At 32.2% G+C, this 25,589-nt stretch overlaps 1 protein-coding gene across 1 annotated transcript in view; it reads left to right on the forward strand.

Annotated features, from left to right (window-relative positions):
- The window catches only part of LOC133181187 (uncharacterized), a 103,795-nt gene that overhangs the window by 14,502 nt on the left and 63,704 nt on the right, over positions 1-25,589 (forward strand). Inside the window, exons 5-24 of the mRNA XM_061315725.1 lie at positions 3,179-3,256; positions 4,061-4,141; positions 5,899-6,002; positions 10,580-10,755; positions 11,342-11,449; positions 11,778-11,920; positions 13,641-13,664; positions 14,584-14,662; positions 14,814-14,899; positions 15,934-16,008; positions 17,740-17,865; positions 19,438-19,488; positions 19,588-19,668; positions 19,939-19,997; positions 20,197-20,326; positions 20,472-20,594; positions 20,897-21,004; positions 21,155-21,334; positions 21,640-21,772; positions 21,962-22,047. Of these exons, the coding sequence (XP_061171709.1) occupies positions 3,179-3,256; positions 4,061-4,141; positions 5,899-6,002; positions 10,580-10,755; positions 11,342-11,449; positions 11,778-11,920; positions 13,641-13,664; positions 14,584-14,662; positions 14,814-14,899; positions 15,934-16,008; positions 17,740-17,865; positions 19,438-19,488; positions 19,588-19,668; positions 19,939-19,997; positions 20,197-20,326; positions 20,472-20,594; positions 20,897-21,004; positions 21,155-21,334; positions 21,640-21,772; positions 21,962-22,047 (2,031 nt within the window). The remainder of the gene's footprint in view (positions 1-3,178; positions 3,257-4,060; positions 4,142-5,898; positions 6,003-10,579; positions 10,756-11,341; positions 11,450-11,777; positions 11,921-13,640; positions 13,665-14,583; positions 14,663-14,813; positions 14,900-15,933; positions 16,009-17,739; positions 17,866-19,437; positions 19,489-19,587; positions 19,669-19,938; positions 19,998-20,196; positions 20,327-20,471; positions 20,595-20,896; positions 21,005-21,154; positions 21,335-21,639; positions 21,773-21,961; positions 22,048-25,589) is intronic.

Here is a 25,589-nt window from a genome sequence, read left to right on the forward strand (position 1 = left end):
ATGCCATGGATAGGTCAAAGTGATTTTGAAGTCCCAACCCCTATTATTGAAGTATTTTACCCTAGGTATCACAGATCATCAGATATCTCAAAATTTTTTCTTAGTTCCATTGAGTTTGAGATGATGAGGTATGACTCTGATTAGGTATGGGTATAACATACAGATAATTTATGAATAAGTCATGGACAGAATGTACGGGCAATTATTTATTATGACTGGACAGTGCATACAAGTAATTTGATTGTTAAGTATGGAGGGGACATAAAGCTTGCTTGTTAGTTATGAACAGATCATACAGTTAATTTACCTGCCCATCAAAAATCAAAGTTGTATGATTGATTATGAATTACCAATTGCCAACATATTGCTGCAGTCATTCATCTTTTCAAAAAATTGTACTTGACTGCAAGGATCAAATACTTCTGTCCTTCATGTTGATTTTCCATTATTCCATTTATTCAAGTATAAGAGACAGAATGAAGACTGTTCTTAAGTTTTTTTTTCTGTTTTGGGGTGATTTGTGATGTAAGCCATTAGAAGTGGAAACCCCAGAATTGATTTTATATTGTAAAGCCCAGAGAAGTGTTGGTTGAGACTATAATTGCCATACAATTTTCTCTAATGGAATTTCCTCAGAATAAGCCTTTGTGTCTGCATTGCAAATCTGAGGGGAGAAACATTTATGAATCTTAGTCCTAAAAAAGGATGTGAAAAATATGCATAGACATCCTTATGGCTCCAGAAAAAAAGTATTTGTAATCATATTCACAGTCTGACATGTGCAACACAAAAATAGGGCTGGAAAAGGACATTCTAAGATTTTTTTTGTGCCTTTTATTAAAATGCAAAGAAAAAAAAAGTTTATTAAGATTGATATAACATTAAACTATAATCATTGAACTTTAAACTCTATACATAGTAGAAAATTTAAATCTTTATAAGCATGCACTCAAACTTAAATTTTGTTTTCCAAACAAATAAATAATAATTGAATTTGAAAGCATACTTAAAGTATGTTAATTTAAATCCACATTTGCAAAATCATTTGCTATGTATTATTAAAAATTTTGCATTGATTTATGTTATTTTTGTTGTTGATCAGCTTAAAAGGTACCTTTTCATTATACCACCACACAGATATATAATTGTTTAAATTAAGATTTTCGAATTTCTGTTAAGACTCTGAAGTGGATTGTCTGTTTTACATTTTGATAAGAAATGAATTTGTTTCTCTTGGCTTACAGTTGAAGCAAAGATATTTATACTTTGTGATACATTTGTGGTCAGTTTGTACAATTTAATTTTTTTAACCACTCAAATCTATGGTATTTGTTTAATGGATTTTATATATAATGTATTCGATTTTTATTCCTATGCAGGGAGCAGATAATATTTGAGGACTAGCCATTTGTCAAAGTCTCTTTAAGTTACTTTTTGAAATCACCTCTAATTTTTGTATGAACTCAACATTTGAAATCATGGTTGCATTACTGGCCATTTACTGTAATGTTTTTGCCATTTTTTAAAACTAAATGTTAAAAAAAAAAAAAAAAAAATTAAGTAGCAAATTTGTTTTCCTTGCTGCATTACAAGTCCAGAAACATAAGGATATCTTTTGTTTGTCTGCCAATTATAAGGAAAATTTATAGACATTTAGGCAACATGTCCTTTTGTGATGTAAGATGTAGAATTCTGTTTCAACAACACCACTTCTAAAAATATGTATTGTAAAGATTTAAAGATGTTTTTTGTAACTTTTTAATTTCAATTGGTTTAATTATTGACATGCTTTGAACTACCCATAAATCCATTTTGCTAAGCATTTTGTTGAGTAGGATTTGCTTTTTCTTCACAAAAATATTTCATTAAAACTCTTGTTATTCTTTCTTGGTTCTGGAGATATGAACATCAGGTGAAAAATATCCTCACCTACGAACCAGCTCATACAGACAAAAAGGCTTAAAGCAGTCAGTTGACTGAGTTTGTGAAGAACTTATAGATTTCCCTTTTAATGATTTTATTTGCATGTCTTTTACAAAAGCTTATGGTCGTGAATAATTTACAACTCTCTATTGATTTGCTGGTGACAGAGTTCTATAATTACATTGTAGGTAATAAGATATATATATTTGCTGTGTATCATTGCAAAATAATATGTTGACGGTGCGACCGATGGGGCGAGCGCATTGTTCACTTAATTTTAAGATCCGCCTCTTCAAACCGCACGAGACATTTGGAACGTCTAGACTGTGATGTCACATGACGTCGTATGGTAGCTGCATTTCCGTAAACGAAGTTTGAAAAGTGCAAAAATTTTAACAAAGAACGTTTAATCTACCATCTGTATGCAATATCCATTAAATTAAGATGAGTTTATTTTTTTGTGAATTTTTAGTTGTTTTTACCGCGTGAACGAAGTATAGAGCGAGAACAACAAGCGATGCATTGTGGGTCCAGACTTACTGTGGAAAAAAATTCTATTGAATGAATGTGCAGTAGTCCAAATTTTCTCTTCGCAAAGGCGTTGTCGTTAGAGCTCGCAGTGACGAGCGGCACTTTGCGCCGCTTGCTGCGCTCGCTATTAATATGTTAAAAAAAGAAAATTACACACCTATGTACTATAAGGTTGAAAGTTTATACTGTTACTATGACAATTCTGGGGACAAAGTATAGTGCTTCTGTACTGTTCTGGAGTAATCAATGACGTTTGAGTATATATCAAACTGTAAGAAATGCATAATACTTATCATGTTGCACAAAACAAAATGAGATTGAATTTATGCATATTTAGTTCTACAAAATGAAGTGAAGTTTAGAATGAATTTTCCTCATTCAAAAAATGAAATTTTTAAAAATTCATAAATTTGAATGAAAAAAAATATTTGATCAAATTAAATGGGGGTGAAGTTGGGGGGGGGGGGGGTCATTCCATTAAAACCTTACTAGTTTTGCTATTTCAATGACAGTGATAAAAAGTACATAGATTCATGAGGTTTTGTCTAATATTTAATCTGGATCTACATCTACCTTGGTATAAACAGTAATTCACTGAGTAATCGGTGTAGATTTGCCTTCGATTCTTTATGATATTAACCAGATTTGACTTATAATTAACTGTAGCAGCCTGACAATGCTCTTAGACTAGTTATCAGATTAATTAGCCTGTTTATTTTTTCAGTTGCGGCACCTGTTCACTAATAAGTACATCCACATCAGTACCACTAAGACGTCCAACACAGAAACCAATAACATGGCGGTAGGTCTCTCTTAAATAAAATCTGGTTATTACAGTAATAGGGAGTTCTTGGCTGAAAACAACATAGACATATATACAAACCTGTCAAAGATTTTGAATTTATTTTAAGATACTGCCAATTTAATTTCAGTAATTGCAAGAGCTTTTTGAAACTTTGATTTGATTTCTTTAGTGCAAAATCTGTTGTGCTAATTCTAAATAATACATATTTCTCATGTTTTTAATTTTGCATCCATTTATCGTTTAAGTGCTAGGTTCTACATATGATATGTTTGTCCATGAACCGATTGAAAATTACTAAGATTATGTATATGCATGCAATGAATTATGTTCTCTATTAAAAGTGCACACTACTTAAAGTTGCATTTAAGAGCCACAATGAGTCTTAATGAAAGGTCAGAGGGATTAAACTTAAATTAAAACCAACATTCCTTTGTTTAAGAACATGGATAATATCAAAGTGCAAATTGATAATCAAATGTACATGCCAAGGGTGGTGGGGGGGTCATTTCAAAGTAGTTTTGGGATGCATGTATGGGTAAAATGAAATAAAATTTTCTCTTTCAAGGGAAAAATACTTCATATAACTTTTTGAGATCATAAGAAATGAAAAATTGATGTCTTTTAGGGGAGGTTAAATCACCAAAGCAGGCTCAATTATGATAGTTATATTTTAAATTTTTAAGCACAAAAAATTATTTGTATTAAACTATGTTATTTATGCACTGATTTATAAAGATTTTAGATAAATACTGTCAATTATTGTTTTCTCCTTTTCATATGTTATATTGAATTTGCTTGTAGGTTGAATTACTGGCAGACAATGCCAAACATGCACAGTTTCGTATCATGCCGAGATACAAGGTCAAGGCCGAGGGTGATGTGGTAAGTTGTCATCTTGGGCATTCATATGTTTTATTTTTATAAAAAAAGAATAAAATTAAGTAAGTCTTTAAGATAAAAAAAAATTACATACAGTAAAACATGTTTATAGTGAATACACTTACAATGGATTTATGCTTACAATGTAGTGATTTTCATTCCCCGTTATTTTAAAATGTGAACTGAATGGATATAATGAATTACATTTTTAACCAATCAGAATTGTTGGCCCCTTACACTCTGCTATAAATTTACTTTACTGTATACTTTAAGCAGTTAACAAAACCTAGTGAAGAACACATGGAATAAATAGAAAAATGAACTCCATTATAAAATGAAAACTTTGAAGAGTTTTGGTTTCATATTTTGGTGTTTTAATTGTCATACATGTGATATGTACCGGCTGTACACAAAATGTCATGTATTTTTTACCCCATTCACGGGCTCACAACTGTACACCAAAATTCACAGGAAATGAAAATTTATCCCGTATTTTGAATTGTTTATCGGAAACCGCCATTTTTCTTAAATTCTCGCTCTCATAACACCGGAAATCTCGTTTGATGCATGGTTTACAGTGCTTGGTTAATGTAAACAAAACTTCATCATCGAAGGTGTGAAACATTCCCGTGATAATTACATTGTAATTAAAATGTATCAAAGCTTTTTGTTAGGCAGAATATTCTTTCATAAGACCCTTTTTAAGGGGTTTTTCAACTGTAATTAGTCAAATTTTGTCAGTAGAAATTAAAGACGTTTCAAAGAGAAAACGACAATAATCAGAGCAGCTGTCTAACAGCAACACGAAATTAATCCATGACTTTTTTTTTTTTTTGCTCTGCTTAGGCATAAGTACTGTCCACTCTAACAAAGAAAAATGCTTTTAGTATCATCAACCAAAAAAAAAAAAAAAGCAGATGACTGGAGACGACCAGACTCTCGTATTTAAACACTGTACTATGGAAGTCTTTTTACCAAATTCAGCATTGACCGTGGGGATTGCTGAAATTCTAAAAGCTGCAAAAGTTTCTTGAAATGAATAACACTGCATGCAGTGGTTCACTTGTTCATTGATTTGAAATTCATTAATTAAAATGAACCTCTTACATTGAGTTTTGGTTGATATTTTGTACAGTTTTTGTTAGGGCTGGGACGATACAACATTTTCTGTATCGATACGTATCACGATATTTGAGCCACGATACGATATGTATCACGATATGTTGAATTGGTTATAAAATGTTTTTTTGTATTGAAATGAACGAAACATTTCTTCACAAATAAGAATAATTTATTCAAAGAAGTTGTACATCTGTTGTAAAACAAAATCATTTTACACAAGTGGTATTAATTATTATGTATTTCATATTTTTATTTATATTTAGCATATTTATTTTACATATTTAACCCAAAATGTTAAGTAAACAAAGAAAAACAGAAGTTAGAATTTTTTTACGATATTTCGATATTTCCTCATACGTATCGATATGCGTATCATCCTCACATTGAATCGATATTATCGATATCTCGATATATCGTCCCAGCCCTAGTTTTTGTACAGTTTTTTGATGAACAGTGTACAGTATTTTCACCCAAATTCCAGTATTTTGAAGACTTCTGTACCGTATTTGGGTCTAAAAATTATCACATGTATGAATTGTAAAGGTTATGTCAGTGAGTAATTGAGTTAACTTCCATGTCAGAAGCATTGTCAATCATTGTAGGTTATATCCTTACTTATCCTTTATCCTGATTTTTAGGTCCAAGTTGATGACCAGGTAGTGTTGGAGAGTGTGAAATCCTCAGGTTCTTACCTTCATGTCAGCAAATCTTTACTGGGACAGGTGTCTGTCTACAGCAAAAGGTAGGAGCTAAATGCTTTAACCTTCAAATCATAGCTAGGCTAAGTGTCTACAGAAAAAGGTAGGAACTAGATGCCTTAACATCTACAATTCATAGCTAGGCTAAGTGTCAACAGAAAAAGGTAGGAGCTATATACCTTAACCTTCACGGATCATTGTTAGGACATGTGTCTGTATATAGAAAAGGTAGGAATTAATTACATTAATCTTCACAGTTCTTGTTAAGACAGGTGTATGACTATAGCAAAAAGTATAGGCACCTATAGGAACTAGGCACCTTGACCTTTACAAATCAGTGCTAGGCCAGGTGTCTGTCTACATGAAAAGGTAGGAACTAGACACCTTAATCTTTACAAATCAGTACTAGGCCAGGTGTCTGTCTACATGAAAAGGTAGGAACTAGGCACCTTGACCTTTACAAATCAATGCTAGGCCAGGTGTCTGTCTACATGAAAAGGTAGGAACTAGGCACCTTAACCTTTACAAATCAATGCTAGGTCAGGTGTCTATCTACATGAAAAGGTAGGAACTAGACACCTTAACCTTTACAAATCAATGTTAGGACAGGTGTCTGTCTACATGAAAAGGTAGGAACTAGACACCTTAACCTTTACAAGTCTTTACTGGGTCAGGTGTCTGTCTAGTAAATGAAAAGGTAGGAACTAGACATCTTAACCTTTACAAATCAATGCTAGGTCAAGTGTCTGTCTACATGAAAAGGTAGGAACTAGACACCTTAACCTTTACAAGTCTTTATTGGGTCAGGTGTCTGTCCAGTACATGAAAAGGTAGGAACTAGACATCTTAACCTTTACAAATCAATGCTAGGTCAGGTGTCTGTCTACATGAAAAGGTAGGAACTAGACACCTTAACCTTTACAAGTAATTGCTGGGTCAGGTGTCTGCCTACATGAAAAGGTAGGAACTAGGCACTGTAACCTTTACAAATCAATGCTAGGCCATTGTTTGTCTACATAAAAAGGTAGGAACTAGACATTTTAACCTTTACAAATCAATGCTAGGCCTGGTGTCTGTCTACATCAAAAGGTGGAACTAGACACCTTTACCTTTATTAGTATTTGCTGGGTCAGGTATGAAAGCAAGGGTGCAAATTATGTACAGTAAAAAAAACAGAACATCTCTATCTCCAACTCGGTGGGACCAAGAAAAAACCTTGAGATAACCGAGGGTTCTAGATATAGAGCATAAAATACTTAAGAAATACATGGTTAGGACCTCCCAATCACTTCCACATATGAATGGTATTCTTTAGATATTCGTGTTCGAGATAATGAAGTTCAACTGTATTTGATATTTTAGTGAGGTTTTAATTTTGAGACAGTTTATGATAAATGTTTAAGTGTTTAACATTCTTGATTGCCATGAGATATTTAATTTTGAATTCACTACCAGAAGTAAATATACAGTATACTCTTGTCTATTTTTTAAAGGAATGTGTATACATTAACTCATTTTTAAAACATTTTTGAGTGTTTCATGTATAATTGATCAAGTCATCAAGGATTCTGTTTGTTTTAATCAAAACAGTATGTGTACATAGACTTGTCCCAAGCACAGCACTGCAAACCTATCCTAGTCACACAGATTTTAGAAATTATCTGAGTGTATAGATTTACAATGAATTGACACGAAACTTTGGAGGATTCGTGTCGAAAATCGATAAATATTTTGTCTATCTGGTGGATTAGAGATTTTTAAAATTCAGTTTCAAAATGAAAATAGCATTGATCTTTACATTGGCTTTGAATTGCTTGTGTAATCATGAATATACCAAGATTAAGCCATATGAAAGATACACAAATAATTCTTTTTGTTAATTTTTGGGACTATAGAAAAAAACAACTTGCATGGTTATGAATATCAGCTTTATATACAATGTAGATATAGTTCATTGAAATCTAAAAAAAAAAAAAAAATCTTTGAGATGACAAACTAACACTGCATTTTTAATTTATGAAAGCCAACTGGATATTAAATATCAAAATTAACACTTCACATATTTTTTGTAAAGCATACCTAGTCAAACAGTGACACTAATTACAAAGAATCCAGAGTTATAAGTACAAGTCCTAGTCTATCACCTTTCTGAAGAGTGATTGTGAACAAGTATTATTGCCAAAAAAAAAATCAATGTTCCTTTTATTTTTACGATTCGTTTTTATTAAAAGGAAGGAGTCCATTAAGTCTTGGCACAACCTTTTATACCTTGGATCAGATCTTAAATAGACTGCCGTCATTCTCCGGATGTCATTATTGTATTGCTATAATCATTATAATGTTATATTATAATGATTATATATTAATATTAAATTGCATCTTTCTCAATTGTACAAGCAAGCAAGCAAGCATAAAGGCTATACTACAAATCAAATATAAGTGCATTAATAAAATTTACAGGATAAGTCATTTATTTAAAAAAACTTTGAATGGCTTTATAAAGAATCTTGTTGAATATGGAGAAAAAGCATTCAAGTGGGTTGATCTTTCTGGAGATTGTTTATTTTTTTATTTTGATTGAAATTTATAGAGACATATTAGAACATGACAAGTAAAGATTTGAAAAGATATTCAAAGAGCAGAAGGAAATAATATAACTTACTCTGAAATTATTTAATTAGTCAAAATAAAAATATATATTATGATTTCTTGTTTTGGAAACTGTTGGATTTCATTATCTCGAACACTGATATCCAGAATACCAAGGATATATCAAAGTGATTTAGTGGTTCCCTATACTTTTTAGCTCACCTGAGCTGAAAGCTGAAGTGAGCTTTTCTGATCACCTGTTGTCCGGCGTCCGTCCGTCTGTCTGTCTAGCTGTCCGTCCGTCTGTAAACTTTTCACATTTTCAACTTCTTCTCAAGAACCACTGAACCAATTTTAACCAAAGTTGGTACAGAGCATCCTTGGGTGAAGGGGAATTTAAATTGTTAAAATGAAGGGCCAACCCCCCTTACATAAGGGGAGATAATCAAGAAAAGACAAAAATTGGGTAAGGTCATTAAAAAATCTTCTTCTCAAGAACCACTGGGCCAGAAAAGCTGAAACTTATGTGGAAGCATCCTTGGGTAGTGTAGATTCTAAATTGTTCAAATCATGGCCCCCGGGGGCAGGGTGGGGCCACAATAGGGAATCAAAGTTTTACATTGAAATATATAGGCAAAATCTTTGAAAATCTTCTTCTCAAGATCCACTGGGCCAGAAAAGCTGAAACTTACGCGGAAGCATCCTTGGGTAGTGTAGATTCTAAATTGTTCAAGTCATGGCCCCCGGGGGTAGGGCGAGGCCACAATAGGGAATCAAAGTTTTACATTGAAATCTTTGAAAATCTTCTTCTCAAGAACCACTGGGCCAGAAAAGCTGAAACTTATGTGGAAGCTTCCTTGGGTAGTGTAGATTCTAAATTGTTCAAATCATAGCCCCCGTGGGTAGGGCGGGGCCACAATAGGGAATCAAAGTTTTACATTGAAATATATAGGCAAAATCTTTGAAAATCATCTTCTCAAGAACCACTGGGCCAGAAAAGCTGAAACTTATGTGGAAGCATCCTTGGGTAGTGTAGATTCTAAATTGTTCAAATCATGGCCCCTGGGGGAAGGGCGGGGCCACAATAGGGAATCAAATTTTTACATTGAAATATATAGGCAAAATCTTTGAAAATCTTCTTCTCAAGAACCACTGGGCCAGAAAAGCTGAAACTTGCGTGGAAGCATCCTTGGGTAGTGTAGATTCTAAATTCTTCAGCCCCTGGGGGTAGGACGGGACCGCAATAAATATTACAAAGGGGAGGTCTTGTGAAGAACAGCAGGGCCAAAGTAACTCAGGTGAGCGTTGTGGCCCATGGGCCTCTTGTTCTTGATTTTTTTAACCCTCATTATCTCGGATCATCTTGAAGTTCATTTTTGGTCCCATCAACAAGTTTGACAAGTTTGAGTTAACAAGTTTGACTTGTTTGTATTATATTTTATATAAAAAATATGATGGACAAGACTGGGATTTGAACCCTGGCCCCCTGAATTTCCAGTCAGGTGCTCTACCAACAGAGCTATCTGGCCAATTGGCGATTGAACCCATCAGACCACCACATTCCTCCCTCCTTAAAGGTCTTTGGCCCCCAAAGACACCAACCCAAGGTCTTCCCTGACAGGTCATAACAGTATTTCTGTTGAGGTTCACATCAAAACATGGCTGAATCTTCCTTCCCGATTCAGGCATTTTTGCACAAGACTGGAGCTGACTTTTTTTTATGAGATGAAAAACTTTATGTAAGCTTCCTATATTTACCAGATTCATTAAAATTTAAGGTGTGCTAAATTTTTTTGTATACTGTATTGGAGGGGGGGGGGGGGTGATTAGGTCCTGCACTTAATTTTAAACACTTGCTCAACTTCTAATGAAACAAACTTGCATGTGCGTTCTACTCAAAGTTGTGCTTGCATTTTTGGTAAGAATAATAGCAGAATTCATTACTGTAGTGCAACCTGCAAATTAAGCACACAGCAATAAAGCATAATTCTCTAAAGTAAAAGATAATTTAATGAATTAAAATTTATTTTAGCCATGAACTGAACCTGTCAGTGCAGCAGTCGGGGTTCACAATCTACAGGAAGTATAAGCCTGCCCCTGAGGACATGGACAGGGTAAAAGTAGGGGACATCATCCGTTTCTACCACAAGGAGATGGAGGCCTACCTGGTGGCAGAGGGCCTGTTTGATGATGAACTTCTGGAGGATGGTTAGTTTACTCCTTACAAATGAAGGAATACTGTAAACCAATTGTTATTTGTGTTATCTTTTATTCGCGAATCATCAGTTTGATTTCAATCTGCGACAATTAATTTTCCTGACCGAGGAAACATTCTCTACAAATAGAAAGCAAAATAATTGGTTTGTGGTGATTAATATTTGTGAGTTAAATAGGTCGCGAAACTCGGGAATATTTTTCGCACGCAAATTTGTTGGTTTACAGTATTTTTAATTAAAAATCAAGCAGTGATTATTTTGCTCATGATATGTCTGGTTATGTCCTCTATTTGTTCACAACTTTAACATGTCTGGATATGGTTATTGAATAACTCAAGAGAGAGAGAGAGATCATAGATGTTAAAGGGTTATTGAATAACTTGAGAGAGATCGAGATCATAAGTGTTCAAGTAAATGTAAAAGTAAAGTAAACATTTTAATGACAGGACAAGATGATATGTAAAAGTCATTGGTCAATTAGAAATTATTCTTGTAAGACTTTTCATACATAAAGTCATTACACTTTACATTTGAAAACATTGTTATTTTGAGGTCATTTCTGTAATTTATATTTTCAGTTCATTTGAGAATGAGGCCAATGGACCCAGCTAATCCCAAGACACTGTTTCCCAGTACATCAGCAGTTACGTATTGGCAGATCGAGCTTCAGGAGGGACCAGTACAAGGTACTAGTTTATTAGTTACTAGAGAATATTGTACAAAAGCAGAGGAAAGAATTAAACTTGCATTCTCTAAATTGGAGTACATTATCGAACTTTTATATCTTTTATGATTTAATCCTGCTCCGACAAAATTAAGATTGCTTCAGGCAAAATATACTTCTATATTTCAAATAATGTTTATTTAACCACATGAATTACAAGACAAAAGTTATTTGCCTTTTGAAGATGGAGTATAGATCTTGAGATTTTTTTTACATTTCTTCATAAGACTTTCAGTCTGTTCTTATGAATTGTTTGTACTACCTCAGTACTATGTTTAATTATTTTCCAGGAGGGGTTTTGAAATGGGAACAGCAGTGTAAAATTATCCATATGTGCACACGGAAATACTTAACAGTGCAGAAAGGTCATGTGACCCTGACTAGTGACCACCTAGACCCTACTACTGTGTTCAGACTTCATCCCGTCATCAGGGTAATGATCATGTGACCTTTGTAGCCAATCAGATAACTTTTCCCAATCCAGTATTATACAATTATTGAACCTTATGAGTTCAACATTGTCAATTAGGTATTTGAGGACAAAATTACTCCGAGACGGAAGATGAATGTGTTGTTCCTCAATGATGCCTAAATGATTGTGTTGATAAAACCCAACTCAGTAAATGTTTTATTATGTGAATGTCCTAGCAGCACATTTCAAACCAATGACAGTGTGAAACCAAAAGTCAAATGGCCATTTAGCACTTCCTCACCATGCTTGCCTTATTTGGCTATCTATAGTTAACTTAATTCTTTTCAAGATGCAAAATCATTTGCACCAATCTTTTAAAATAATATTTTATTAAACAATTTAATGCCATAAACATGACAAGCACTACATATTTGTGTGAGATATAGGGATTGTAGCAAATCGGGATGTAGGCAGTCATCCATTCATATACTAAAACAAATTGTCCCATAACTTTCCAGTATGTAATCTTTCTTAATTGTGTCCAGTTGTTTACTTCAGAACTTGGTCATATTAACTTGATATTGTGCCCAATAATTACATGCTTGGAAGATACTGTTTTATAAATTTCATGTAATTTTATGGGTATAAAAGTAGCAAATTTAGTTCAGAGGAAAGATTGAGGTTAGCCATAAATTATAAAATGGTAAAGATTTTGAGTCTACTGGAATTTAAAAAAAAAAGAGAAAGATACTTTAATTATAAATAATGTCTAATAGCATAATTGTATTATTCAATGTTCTGGACTACATGTTGTTTTAAATATGCTTTGTGTGCATACAGCTCAGTGTAAGTACATTTGTATATAATCGTTGATGTTGTCAGCATTTATATTGTTCAGAAAATTATAAAGTTCTATTTGCCTGTACAGAATGTTTATTTTGACTGTAATTTCTTTATCTGTATGACAAATGGAATTCAAATTTGGTAAGGATGACATCTGGGTTAAAATTTTATACCAGGTCAAGGTTATCTTGTTTGTTCAGGGTTCAATAATTGAAGCTCATGCATGCATGATTCAAAACAACTGAATACATATTGTAGTGAGAACAGAATTTCAAGTGCCTAGACTGTAGACATATAGTGTAGATCACAGTATATTTGTGACACCTTATTCTCGCGAGATATGTATTTGGTTATTTATAAGCCAGACAAAATGTTTAATGATTTTCTTTTTGGATTTGTATTAAATCTCTACTAATAAATATATAAATGCAAGAATGAAAATTGTGCAAAAAGACCATCTTGTGTAATTACCCAAAAATAAAGTTCTCGCGAATAAAAAGTGATTTACAGTATTGAAGTCTTGAAAGAGTCAAAAGTGATTGAAGGGGGAGGGGGGGGGGGCTTTCATATAGCATTTCTGGTCAGAAAAGAGGCAGTTGTAGTTTAAATTTTTAATAAAAGGTTATTCTATCTTGTGTATCACTTAAGCATGTGTATTTTAAATAATTAAGCTATACTAAAATTAATTAACATACACTGTTTAACCTGTCCTGTTTATAGTATTGTATTTGATAAATTAACATGAATAATTAATGTCAAATTCATCTCTGTAAGTGAACTGAAACTGGAAAAAAAGCCCAGATGTTAATGTTCTCGATTACTGCTCAGAATAGCATTACAGATCTAATCTTGAAGTTTCTGTTTTAATTATTCTCTGACAAATTTTTTACCAAACAAGACTGTGCGTCATCCGGATTCCCATGTGAGTTTTAGTTTTGGCCATTGAAGATGGAAACTGATATTATTATTGGAATTATATACTTTATTATTTAGTTGTTTTTTTTTACTACCATATATGCATGTTTATTATGTTGAGCATATGGATGAAAAAAAATCTTGTATGTTGATGGACAACACCTATCTAATAAAACAAGAAAATCTCACAGGTCATGTTTGCATCAACATTGCTGGTGAAATTTGACCTTTGATAGTGATGTAGTACGTTGTAAGAAAATAAAACCAGACTTTACATACTATAAAAATATTACAAAATGATTTGGAAAAAAAGAAAAGGAAACAAATGCTGATAAATAAGACATCCATAAATGTGCTTTTATCCTACTCATTGAAATGGGGTATATTCACTTAGCAGACCTACATTGCATATTGCTAATATAAACACACACAATGTAGAAATCTGACACTTCAGTATATTAGTATATTATTACTATCTTGCAATATATATCCATTTATTAGAACACTTAAGTATTACAATAGAACAGTCATATATATGTGCATGAGTTACTTCTAAAATACATTTAGATTTGTATCTTTGACTCTTATGACTGCATGACTGAAAAAAATAAAACTGTATATGGATTATTGTATTGGTTAAAGTGATGTTTATTGTTTAACATTACTTCCTAAGTAACTTATAAGACAAGTTTAAATTGGCTAACATTCTAGATGTAAATTTATTGGTGTATGAAGAGATAACCTAGGTTGTATTCCATATATCCTGAGTCCTTCAGGTGTTTAGAATATACCCCAAGGTAATTTAAATCCTGTAAATCCTTGATTGAACCTGGGTAATTAAAAATATTCCATATCACCCTCATTAAATTATGGTATTAGTTATTGATAAAAAGTTTTGTAAAAGTTGTATTTGTTTTTATTTTCAGGAAAATGATGACATCCCATTGGACAGCTACTGTAGAATTGAGCATGTCGTGTCAGGAAGCTGGCTTCATGCATTTCCAGGTCAGAATTCCAAGTTCATTGAAAGATCATCTGTGTTATGAAGAAGAGAAAAAAATCTCATGATAAGACAGAAAAACATTTCAATAACATATTAAGTACTCAATATATGTAAGAATTCTTTCATACTATATAATAAAAAAAATCATTACAGAGGAATACAAGAGAACACAAGTTGTAAAGACAGAGGATAACCAGGCAATGGCATCACTGAAGTGGAGTACAGCTGAACTCAAACAGGTGGGAATTTGTCCCCCCAAAACTCAGAAATCATTGAGTTTAAACTTTGGAGACCTTTCATCAACATTTTTACCTTTAAAAGTAGAATACACCATCACCTTTTCTCTGTAAAGACCCTAAGTCAGAAAGATGATAGTCTAGTTGTTTGAGATTGTTACATTAAAAGTAGTTAGTCAAGGTTGCCCTTTATGTCCATATTAGTTTTTGCATTTGGATTTTATATTAAACTTTGTCTTACCAATGCTGCCAGGCCTCCCTCCAAGGAATGGTAAGTTTGTGTCCTTGTTAGAGCCAATTTAAGCTCTTGGATCCTGTGTATTACATGCTTGAAAAAGTAAATTGTAGCTTTAAGGTTGAATTTAATCTGTATCTCAATGTGATTGGTATACATGAATCACTGTCCTAAAAATATGTAAATTTTCATAGATAATGAAATTATTATGCACAAATTTTTACTGATTTTTGAAAGTAATCAACTTAATCAAACTAGTATCTACAGTTGAATTCCGGTATCTGAAATACTATAGATATGTCATAGGGAGTTGGAAGTCTCAACCACTTATTCTTAATGTTTTTTACCCTTGTTATTTTGAGTTCTCTGACATCTCAAAGTTTTCACTAGGTCCCATTGAGTTTTTTCAAGGTTTGACTGATTATTATTTTTTTGATAATTTTGCTCCAGAAAGATTTGCTTCAGGTACTTGGTATTTTAATTTTTTTTCTGCATTCGGGAGTGTGGTAAACAAACCATTAATCATCACTGTAGACATGCAGTGTAATTGTATCCACTTGATTTAATATGTCGCTGAGAAATTATGATCAGAAGTAGCACAATTAACATTGACATGGGATGAACATCAACAATATGAAAAGGATGTTTCAACATGACTCAAGAACATTAATCACAATACATGAAAATTCAATTTTTATTTGTCTAACATTTCCACCTACTAGTAAATCATTTGAAATAACAAAAACTTTCTGGTAAATTAGTGTATGTGTTTTGATAAGTTCTATTTGAAATTTAAACCCAGAACCCAGAATTTTCCAGCCAAACAACAGCTGGTGGCAAAAAGAAAGTTAATAAAAAACGGAGTCAGACACTATGCGTGAGTAAAAGAGTGGTTGTCCATAGGTGACTGATGCCCCTCGCATACATGCCATATGTGGACATTTGGTTTAAAAATATTGACTGAGAACTGTTTTTGAAGTTGATTTTATTAAGACTAATTGTTTTAGTTTGATAAGTTTGATAGCTGTTGAAAAAAAGTTTACAGCAAACTTTTGACAAAGGAAAAAAGTTTCATGGAGCTGTGCTGTACCTGTTATTTGTAATGAGATCAGCAGTATTGAATAATTTATTTAGTCTACTGGAAAGTGTGAAGGGAAATCTGGAAAGGGGAAGAGGGGTGGAAACAAAACTGCTAGATATTAATGCAAAAAACTAATTGCTAATAAAATTTATCCAGAATTTATGATGTTATACTAGATCTCATGTGACAAACATAGTACAAGCACAGGAAAAGGTTTTGTTTAACTCATGGAAAAGCAGTGTGTTTATGTTTTGTGTGAAAGCTAACTTTTTAATAACTGGAATTGAGTTAAAAAAGAAAAATAAGAATGATAATATTTTCATTGACTCATAATATAAATCATTTTGCAGAATTATTGTGAAAATAGAGACAAAATATTCGAATTTGAAATAATAGAGATTTATGGCATGTATACCATGTTAAAGGGGTTAACACATGCCAGTTGGTGTGTCTATATGTTGTAATGGAATTGCATGTACCTATTTAAAAAAAAAAAAAAAAAACAACTCACAATACAACAAAGGAAAAGTACACTTATTTCCCATGTTTTTGTATTTGTCAATTCTCTGTTATTTATTATTTGGAATGAAAAGTTTGAGAAGCATGCAAGAATTTGTATTTTTGTAAGAAGTACTCAGGTTATTGTGTAGACCATGCATGATTACTTATAATTTGTTTAATTTTGAGAGAATTTAAGCTCTTCAAATTTTTGCACTCCAAAAACCAAATAACTTTTCTTCTATAGAACTTTTTCATGTGAAACTTTCTTCAGAAAGAATTAAAATAAATCTTCATTTATTGTAGGTTAATTTTAATATGTCAAAGGTAAAACTTTTAAGAAAGTACAGGTCTGGTATACAACAAGCAGGTTTGCTATTCCCATAGCTCTTGCAGATAGACCAGCTGAAATGAAACAAGACCATAGATCGAGTGAACACTAGAATATTGGTTTTACAAAATATAGATACATGCATTTTGTCTATTCAAACTTTATGCACAGCCTTGAACAAATCAATACATGACAAAGTGGATATTGAATGCTTTCTTCTTAGAGGATTTGATGGAATTTATGAAAAGCCTATCATCCCAAGAGTGCACCTTATTTATGTTTTTATTTTGTTTCTCTTTATTAGATGACAATCATGTCTTATTTTTATTTTCATATATGTGTAGAATTTTTATGTGGTTTTATTGTACATGTCTTATAATTATTGTTTTGAAGTTATATTTAACAGAACTGTGTGATATTAAATGTATCTTGTGTGTCTAAACACTTAATTAAATCATGATATAACATGAAAACCAAATTACTGAAAGGGATATCTTGATTGATATTTAAAAAAAAAAATACTTGATTTAAAAGAAATGGGAAAATTTTTTTAATATGATTTTGAAAAAAAAAAAAATCTTGGCTTATCATTTTATAATAAAGAGCAAGCTAACATTTTCTGCCCATTTCTTTGTATTAAAGACTATTGCTAATAGGAGCTAGTGAATTCTTATGACTTCTAATGAACAATTTTGTAGATTGGGACAATTGAAGAGAAGCAGTATGATGATGCCTTTACTATACAAGGAGTGGAAGATGAACACGTAGAGATCTTCCATCATATGGCAGGAATGGTCCCCTTCATACAGAAACTGGTGGCTGATGTAAGTGTTGCTAGGGGGAAATTCTTTGTTAATGTATTGTCTCTATCATGAGTATGAAAGTGTGTAATGTCCTGTGGTAATGAATTGCCTATAGTATTTGAGTGAAAGATAAATTATTAGTGACTTGTAGTATTGCATTTCTGATAATTATTAAATGCTGGCGTTTCCAGGGATGTATTGATGAAAGGTGTTAGGTAGTAATCTGTTTGATAGTTATCATATACATGTAGGATTAATCAAAGCATTCAAGAGATCAAAGAAAAGTCTTTCATTCTGCATATAATACAGAAAATGTTTTGGCAATAGTAGAAAAACCAGAATCAAGTGTTGTAACATTATCTGCTATAGTTATAGTATTATCCATGTGTAAGAGATGTGGACAGGTTATTATTTATAGGGTTAGTGAAAAACAGTGTAGGGATGGAAATTAAGTTTAGCATAATAAGAAAATGTTTATATTCTAGCTGTTAATGACATTGAAAAAAAAGGCAGGGCAAGAAAATTATGATTTTTAACATTTAAATTCTAAAATTGATGTGTTGCTCATATATGGTATACAAAGATTTAGATGTAGAACATTTCTGATTTTCAGCCAAGATAGCAGGAACATTGTTGCCAATTTTTTTAAAGCTTCATGCAACTGTGACACTGATTAAAAAAAATATAATAAGGATCTCAGCTATGGTAGAATACATTTAACTATTGAATTATTTATTGCAAAACTTAGCTGGTTTCATCAAAAACTGTTCTTGTTGTGGGCGCAGTAGTGTCCCATCTTTAGAACTGCATGTACTTAATTCATGATTAAGCACAATAGTGTATGATCAGTGTCAAACCTCTGTCTACTGGTTTTTCCATTACCCTGACATTCTAACATACTGAAGCAGTCATTGTTTTCAGATTTAAAGGGAATGCTGTGGTATATTATAAATGTTTTACAACTGCTTAGCAAACTAGGCTCGAGTTGCACTTTTTTTTCCTGAAGAAAATGACTCCTTTGAAAATGAATGAAAATCAATATTTCACATTTGGTATTTGATTCAAGAAAAAAATCAATTTATTGAAGTTAGGATAAATGGGTTTGAGTGTATAAGTTTTTATGTGGTGATTGTTAGCATATGTCATACATACATGGTAAAAAAAAAAAAAGAATGTAGATGAAACAGGTATAAATTCTTGATTATCATTCATTAAGTTATGTTACATGTTATCAACAAAACAATGAAGAAGAGAGAGGAAAAATCAAAGGCATTTTATGAAAAGTTTGAAATAATTATAAGATATTTTATTAACTAAAAACATTTTTAATATTAGATTTTTTATGCATGTATTATCAAGAACAACAATTTTTCTAAGGAATATTTCCATGGCAATAAATACCAGCTATACTTGATATAATATGGTCAAAGAGAAATATACTTATTTGTGGGGTCACTCAAATATAGGTCTTACTGCTGTGCCCCTCATAAACAAAAAAAGAGAAAATGTGCAAGGGGGAATAACTCATAAAAACCATTATTTTTTTCATTTATTTATTGATTGAATTTTAACTGGATTTTTTGCAATTTTCAGAAAAGATCTGGAATGACGCTGAATGCTAAAATGGCACATGACACTCTCACAGTAAGTCAGCTCATTTTATAAAATGAAATTAAAATTAAAAAAAAAATTGTGAGAATTCACTGAATTTTAATTTTTCTGCATGGATGGGTTTTCTTCCAGGCTTTAGGAGAACTCAGTAGTTACATGATTGTGGATGGACAGCCAGAGAAAAATAGACAGAAACTGATGAGAAATCTCAGGGTAAGTTCTACATTTATTATTTATGAAAAGAAAAATCTATAGTCTACTAATCAAATCATAAGAAGGAATGTAATATTCAAAAACATGATGCAAGAGATATCTGGATAAGAAATATAAAGGTATAACTATATATATTTTACATTGTGCAACTAAATACCTTGATAAGTGAGAGCATATATGAAATAAGGAGTTAAAAATTTTGTAAATAAGTCATCCAAGCACTAGTGATAGTCTGGCTTATTGACCTCAGAGAATTTGTTTCTATTTCAGATAGTGGAGTTACTGATTTACTTACTACAGATCCCATTTAGGGGAAGTCCTGACCAGTTGTAAGTTATCTCCCTTCCTGAACAAGTCAAAATCTACCCTTTCTCTCATAATATTTAGCATGGAAAGCTGCCACATTAATTTTTGCTTCTATGCAGCTACATGTATGAATATAAATATCAGGGCAAGAACATGCATGGCATTTACCTATCTGATATTCACATTTTAACCAGATGAACAATGTTTTTTTTTTTTCTTCAGCCATCTAACAAAGATTTTTGTGGAGGCATACAATGTTCTATATACATACTTGATGGGAGACAGTAGAAAGAATGAGTTGTATATTGCAAAGTACATTGACTTCTTTCTGCCACAATTTGAGCTTAAAGAGGTAAATTATTAGACATGGTATGACAAAGAGAATTATCATCTCCCAGTGCTCTATTTATCATTTCTGAATATAGATTTATTTTGCTTTGATTTTTATTTGTAATGTTGGCATTACAATGTAATGTTGTTGTTTTTTTTGTTTGCAGGGGCAGATCGGTCTGAATGCAGCTCACATGGTTATGGAACTCATCAAAGACAACCGTAAAATTGTAGACAGAATATCCCATGCCCACATTGACAAGTTTGTGGAGCTTTTACAAAGAGACAAGGTAACAACAAATAATCTTGTTGGTGGTAGTGGTGGGGGGATAATTTTATTCAATGAAATTTGACAAGTAAAATTCACTCTGTATATATGCCTTTTCCAGTGTTCATTATTTAAAAAAAGTTGATATTATTTTGTAAAAGTTCGAATTTTATTAAAGTTTCCTATTTAGTGCAAAGTTTAGTGATATATATATATATATAAACGAAAATAAATGTTACATTACTGAAAAAGAGTTTCCCTTCTCTTCATGGATGTGCATTAGAATTGATTGTACAATTATTCATCTGTGTATGTCTGTTGTAGAACCACAGATACTTAGATCTCTTGGCTGTCTTGTGTGTGTGTGATGGTGTGTCCATCCCAGATAATCAGAAATACATCACCGAGGTCTGGCTTATGAAAGGAAACAGAGTAAGAGTTGTGGTTCCTTATCTCTATCAATTTCACTTTGTTTGGAGATATTGTTTTTAATATTTTACTGTAAAGAATTTTTTTCTCTTTTTTTTCAATTTTAGGAAAATATCAGAATTAGGATAAATGTATTTATTGCTCTTCTTTCAGCAAAACTGTGTATACTACACTGATCTGGGACAGAAAATTGGGAAAGAGCATGGGGTCGTGTATGTGTCAACCAACCAGGGCAGGAAATGGATGGAGCTTGCCGAGTTTGCTAAGAACCACTCAGGAGAAGAGTATTTATTCCTGGAACATCAGCTGGAATTGTTTGGGGATCTTTGTCATGTATGTATTTGACATCACTGGCCATTATAATATTAAACTGATTGGCGTAAATATGTGTATTTTTAATAAAACATTTTAATTTTTACAGCATAAATAGTACATGTAATTTGTTTTAATTTGAGATATCACATTTAGTAATTGCTGAACATAAATATATAATTATGTTGACTATTACTTACTAACTGCATTAGTTTAGAAGATTTTATATATTAAACTTTGTAGTACAGAAACTGCAGAAAAGGTCATCAATACAGTTTTATCCAACATTACATAAAGTATATTAATTACAAAAATTCATTTTCCAGGGTCAGAATGACTTCTCAATCAAGGTCATTACACAAGAGTTGAACTATCTGACCTGGGAGGAAGCGTTTACTTGTCTGAGTGATGACCGTCTACCTGACAAACTAAGATCACAATACTGTGACCTAATTATCAGTGAGTCTGACCTAATTATCTATCTGAAAACATTGCTCATCAAATTATGTGAAATATATATTCAAAATTGACAACAAAGGTTAATCTAAGAGTTTTACTTCAACTAACATGATAAAAGAAGAGTCACATCAACTACTTGGAAGTTTTAGAAATGTATGGAATTTTGATAGAAACTTGACTTTTTTTCAGCCATGTTTGTCGACATTGGTGACAACCATTCAGTCATTGATAGAGTCAAACTGTCCTACATCTATGATGAAATTGATTCTTTTGAGGTAGGATTTTAATTTTTCTGTGATGCATTTCGGAAGATGGTCTATTCTTTTACTATTGATATTTAAAAAAAATACTTTATTAAGAAGAGGTGCTCTCCTTCATTTCCTCTTTGACAACTATATCATGGGCTTAGGGGCTGATTATCAAAGATTTTTTTTCCTTATTGATACATCATATTTATATTTCAGGAAATGAAAACAGTTTTTGTGATTACCGTATAAACATCTATATTGTTTTAATTTTTGGCACACCATGTTATTACCTTTCCGCAAAAAATAATTAATAATTCATCATATATTTTTCTCGATTCTGCAAAAAATATTGTTTTTAGATTCTGCGAACATGTTACTTGGATCAGTGGCACACAGGTAAAATGTATATAAATTAAAAATTTATTAATGAAGTAACAGCACAACATGCATGGTAAAATATCGCGTAACGATGAAATCGGCAGGCTCATAGGAACCACGAGAGGAAGGAGGCATGAAGGCCATCCCCCCCCCCCCCCCCCAATAATTTTGCCAGTACATGTATATACTTTACACACATACACAGCCCCAAAAAATTGAAATTGCCTCCTAGGGGCCTGAAAATGACACAAAAATAGTACTTAATCTAACAGTCCATAAAAAAGTACATTCGGTAGTTAATGTGATAGTGCATAAAATATTTATTCTTACCTAGCTATAGCACTAAATGAAATACTCTATATGTTTGTATGAGTTACTATCATAGCAGCTTCGGATATATTTGGTTACAGAATATGGCACGCCGATTGCTTCAAAATTATTTTCTGCACGACCTTAAACAAAAATTACACGAGCAAGTAAAAACTTACACAAAGTGAGGAAAATGTACACGAAGTTATTGAAATTTACACAAACTATAGAAAAACTGCACAATCAACAAAATATTTACACGATATAGTGAGAAAATTACACAAACGTAAAATCGAAAACTGCACGAGTGAGAATACAACATCGACATAATACGCAACGCATCCTCATTGCGCACATTTCATTAATATTCATTAGAGAACAGTCAATGTGGCTTGGATGCTTGAAACACACTATAAATACAAGAGTAAAGTGTTAGTAATCTTTTTAAAAAAGATTCTTTTAAAATTCTGCTAGACACTCAAGAATATGTACAACGTATATTATACATGTAGATAAATTGACAGGCACACAATCTTAAACTTGTAGTATATGAATACTCCCGAATAAAAAAAACATTCTACAAAGAATACATGTATAGATAACGTAAGAAAGGGGAGTGCATATTACAGTTGTGTTTAATTGTTGGATTTTTTTAGTAGGTCATTCCTCTATATAGCAATTTCTTTTGAAAGTTTAAAATAATGACATATAGACCTAAATTAAAATAAATAAAAACAACGTGATATAATACAGGAGAGTTAACAACAAATCAAACTCTTCTCCTCCACCACCCACTGAGTGTACTTTTGGTAATAATCAAGGATGTGCATGCGTGACCTTTTCATACAGAGATCCCTCCCTGCTGGTTCTGGAACGAAAGACACCTGTACGCTAATCGATTTATAGCTATTTCACACACCAATAATACCTTTTGATTAAAGATTACTGGCAATTCATACAAAGATTTTGAAGCAATGTTGCGATCATCTGGGTTGTGGAATTTGACCGAAAACGTTTTGGAAGTCAACAGTAAAGAAAATCGAGCAAATAATTGCACAACTGAAATTTTAATATTGAAACGCATATCTCACTTTTTGATATATGTATGTAACAAAGTAGTACATGTAGTCTTAACTTTTGAGCAACGTGTGGTGATTTCATAAAACTCCATAAAACTGTAGAAAAATTATACAGTCGTTTTACTTATGTGAATTAAAGCTTAATTTTATGTTGTTTTTAATGTACCGGCGGTAGTCTATTATGAATAGTTAAAATGCATATAAAGGAGTGAAGAAAATTTAAAATTATAAAATACAGGCACGTAGTATCGTTTTTGAAAGGGGGGCAGCCAGATTTTTTTTTTTTTTTTTTTTTTTTTGACAACCTACCTGAAAAAAACCTTGACAAGCAACAAAAAAGGTAAAGTGTCCAAACTCGAAAATCCTATTTCGTGGGGAGGGAGGGGGGTTCCACCTTCCACTTTGTTTTCGAAACACATTATAATACCAAATTACTTTGATTTAAACTATCCTACAACAAGGGGGGGGGGGGGGCAACCAGCTTTTCAGTGGACATTTACAATAGAAGTAGGTTATGTTTAGAAAAAAAGGGGGGAGCAGGCCCCTACTGATGCTACGTGCCTGAAATATTTTCTAAGAATTTAAGGGTACATATAATAGTCTATCGAAATCAGGATTGCAATTTAACTGATTTGTAACGATATTGTAAGACCAAATTCAAGAAGATGTACAAGATGAACTTAATTAGCTGGGACTTGGCTACACATGCATATCTATTTTCAATGCAGATTTTGACAATAATAAATTAGCACACGGTAATAAAACAAAAATTTCTTGAAGTTTATATTCATCATATGTTTTCTTATATTTATTCGTAGTCATGCTCGAAGCAAAAACAAGACCTGGTTGATGCCATTGATACACATGCAGAATATTGCTATAAAGCAAACTTTTTAATTACTTTAGGAATGACTCTAATTCTTGGCCAAATTATTCGAGTATAACCTGGTTTGGGTCAGTTTACGCTTTATAATCCGCGAAGCGGATTATAAAACAGCGTAAACTGACCCAAACCAGGTTATACTCGAATAATTTGGCCAAGAATTAGAGTCATTCCTTATAATTTAATTTTAAAATCATGAAATAACTATGGGTGTAAAATTTCGTTGCTTTTTATTAGTTCAAATTTGCTGCTCAATAATACAACCTTAGTAACGGAAGTGGTGGGAAGCAAGGGGAGGTAAAAACTGATACATAGGCCTAGCAGCCTTTTTACATGTCGTTTTTATCGTTTGAAGTTAAAGGTACGTTTATTAAATCTGGAATTTTCCATGAATCTCGAGGACTGGAAATGAAAGGATTGTATGGATACAGATAATTCAGCTGGTTGTCAGGGGGGTGTGTCCCCATACCAAACCAGGTTATACAGAAATAATTTGTGTTCCTTTTTGGATATTAACCAATCAGAGGCAAGAATACAAACAAAATTAAATTATTTGTACATATATACGTACAAAATTCATATTGCATAGATAAGGCTTTCTAACTCATAATCTGAATTTTCAAAAATGTTAGATATGCACATGAATAATCTTTTAAAAAGTGGAGCTTGTATCAAATATGTTCCTTGAATGTTATTGAAAATTATTTTCATTTTATAATTATACAGTCATGTTCTTTTTATAATGACTATATCTTTGGGTAAAAAAAGTGTTATTACAAAAAACAAGTGTTTGGATAATAATTAAAATTTTATGCATATAAATTCGAAATGTAAAGAAAATTTATTATCTTGGAAAATCTTTGTCAAACCTCGAGCTCCATAAAGAACATGATTTTGCATTTTTCAAGAGCGATAAAACA

Source organism: Saccostrea echinata, unplaced genomic scaffold (genome assembly GCF_033153115.1).
Source record: "Saccostrea echinata isolate AGI-Se365-2 ecotype Australia unplaced genomic scaffold, CSIRO_AGI_Sech_v1 ptg000008l, whole genome shotgun sequence".
NCBI classification, from domain to species: domain Eukaryota; kingdom Metazoa; phylum Mollusca; class Bivalvia; order Ostreida; family Ostreidae; genus Saccostrea; species Saccostrea echinata.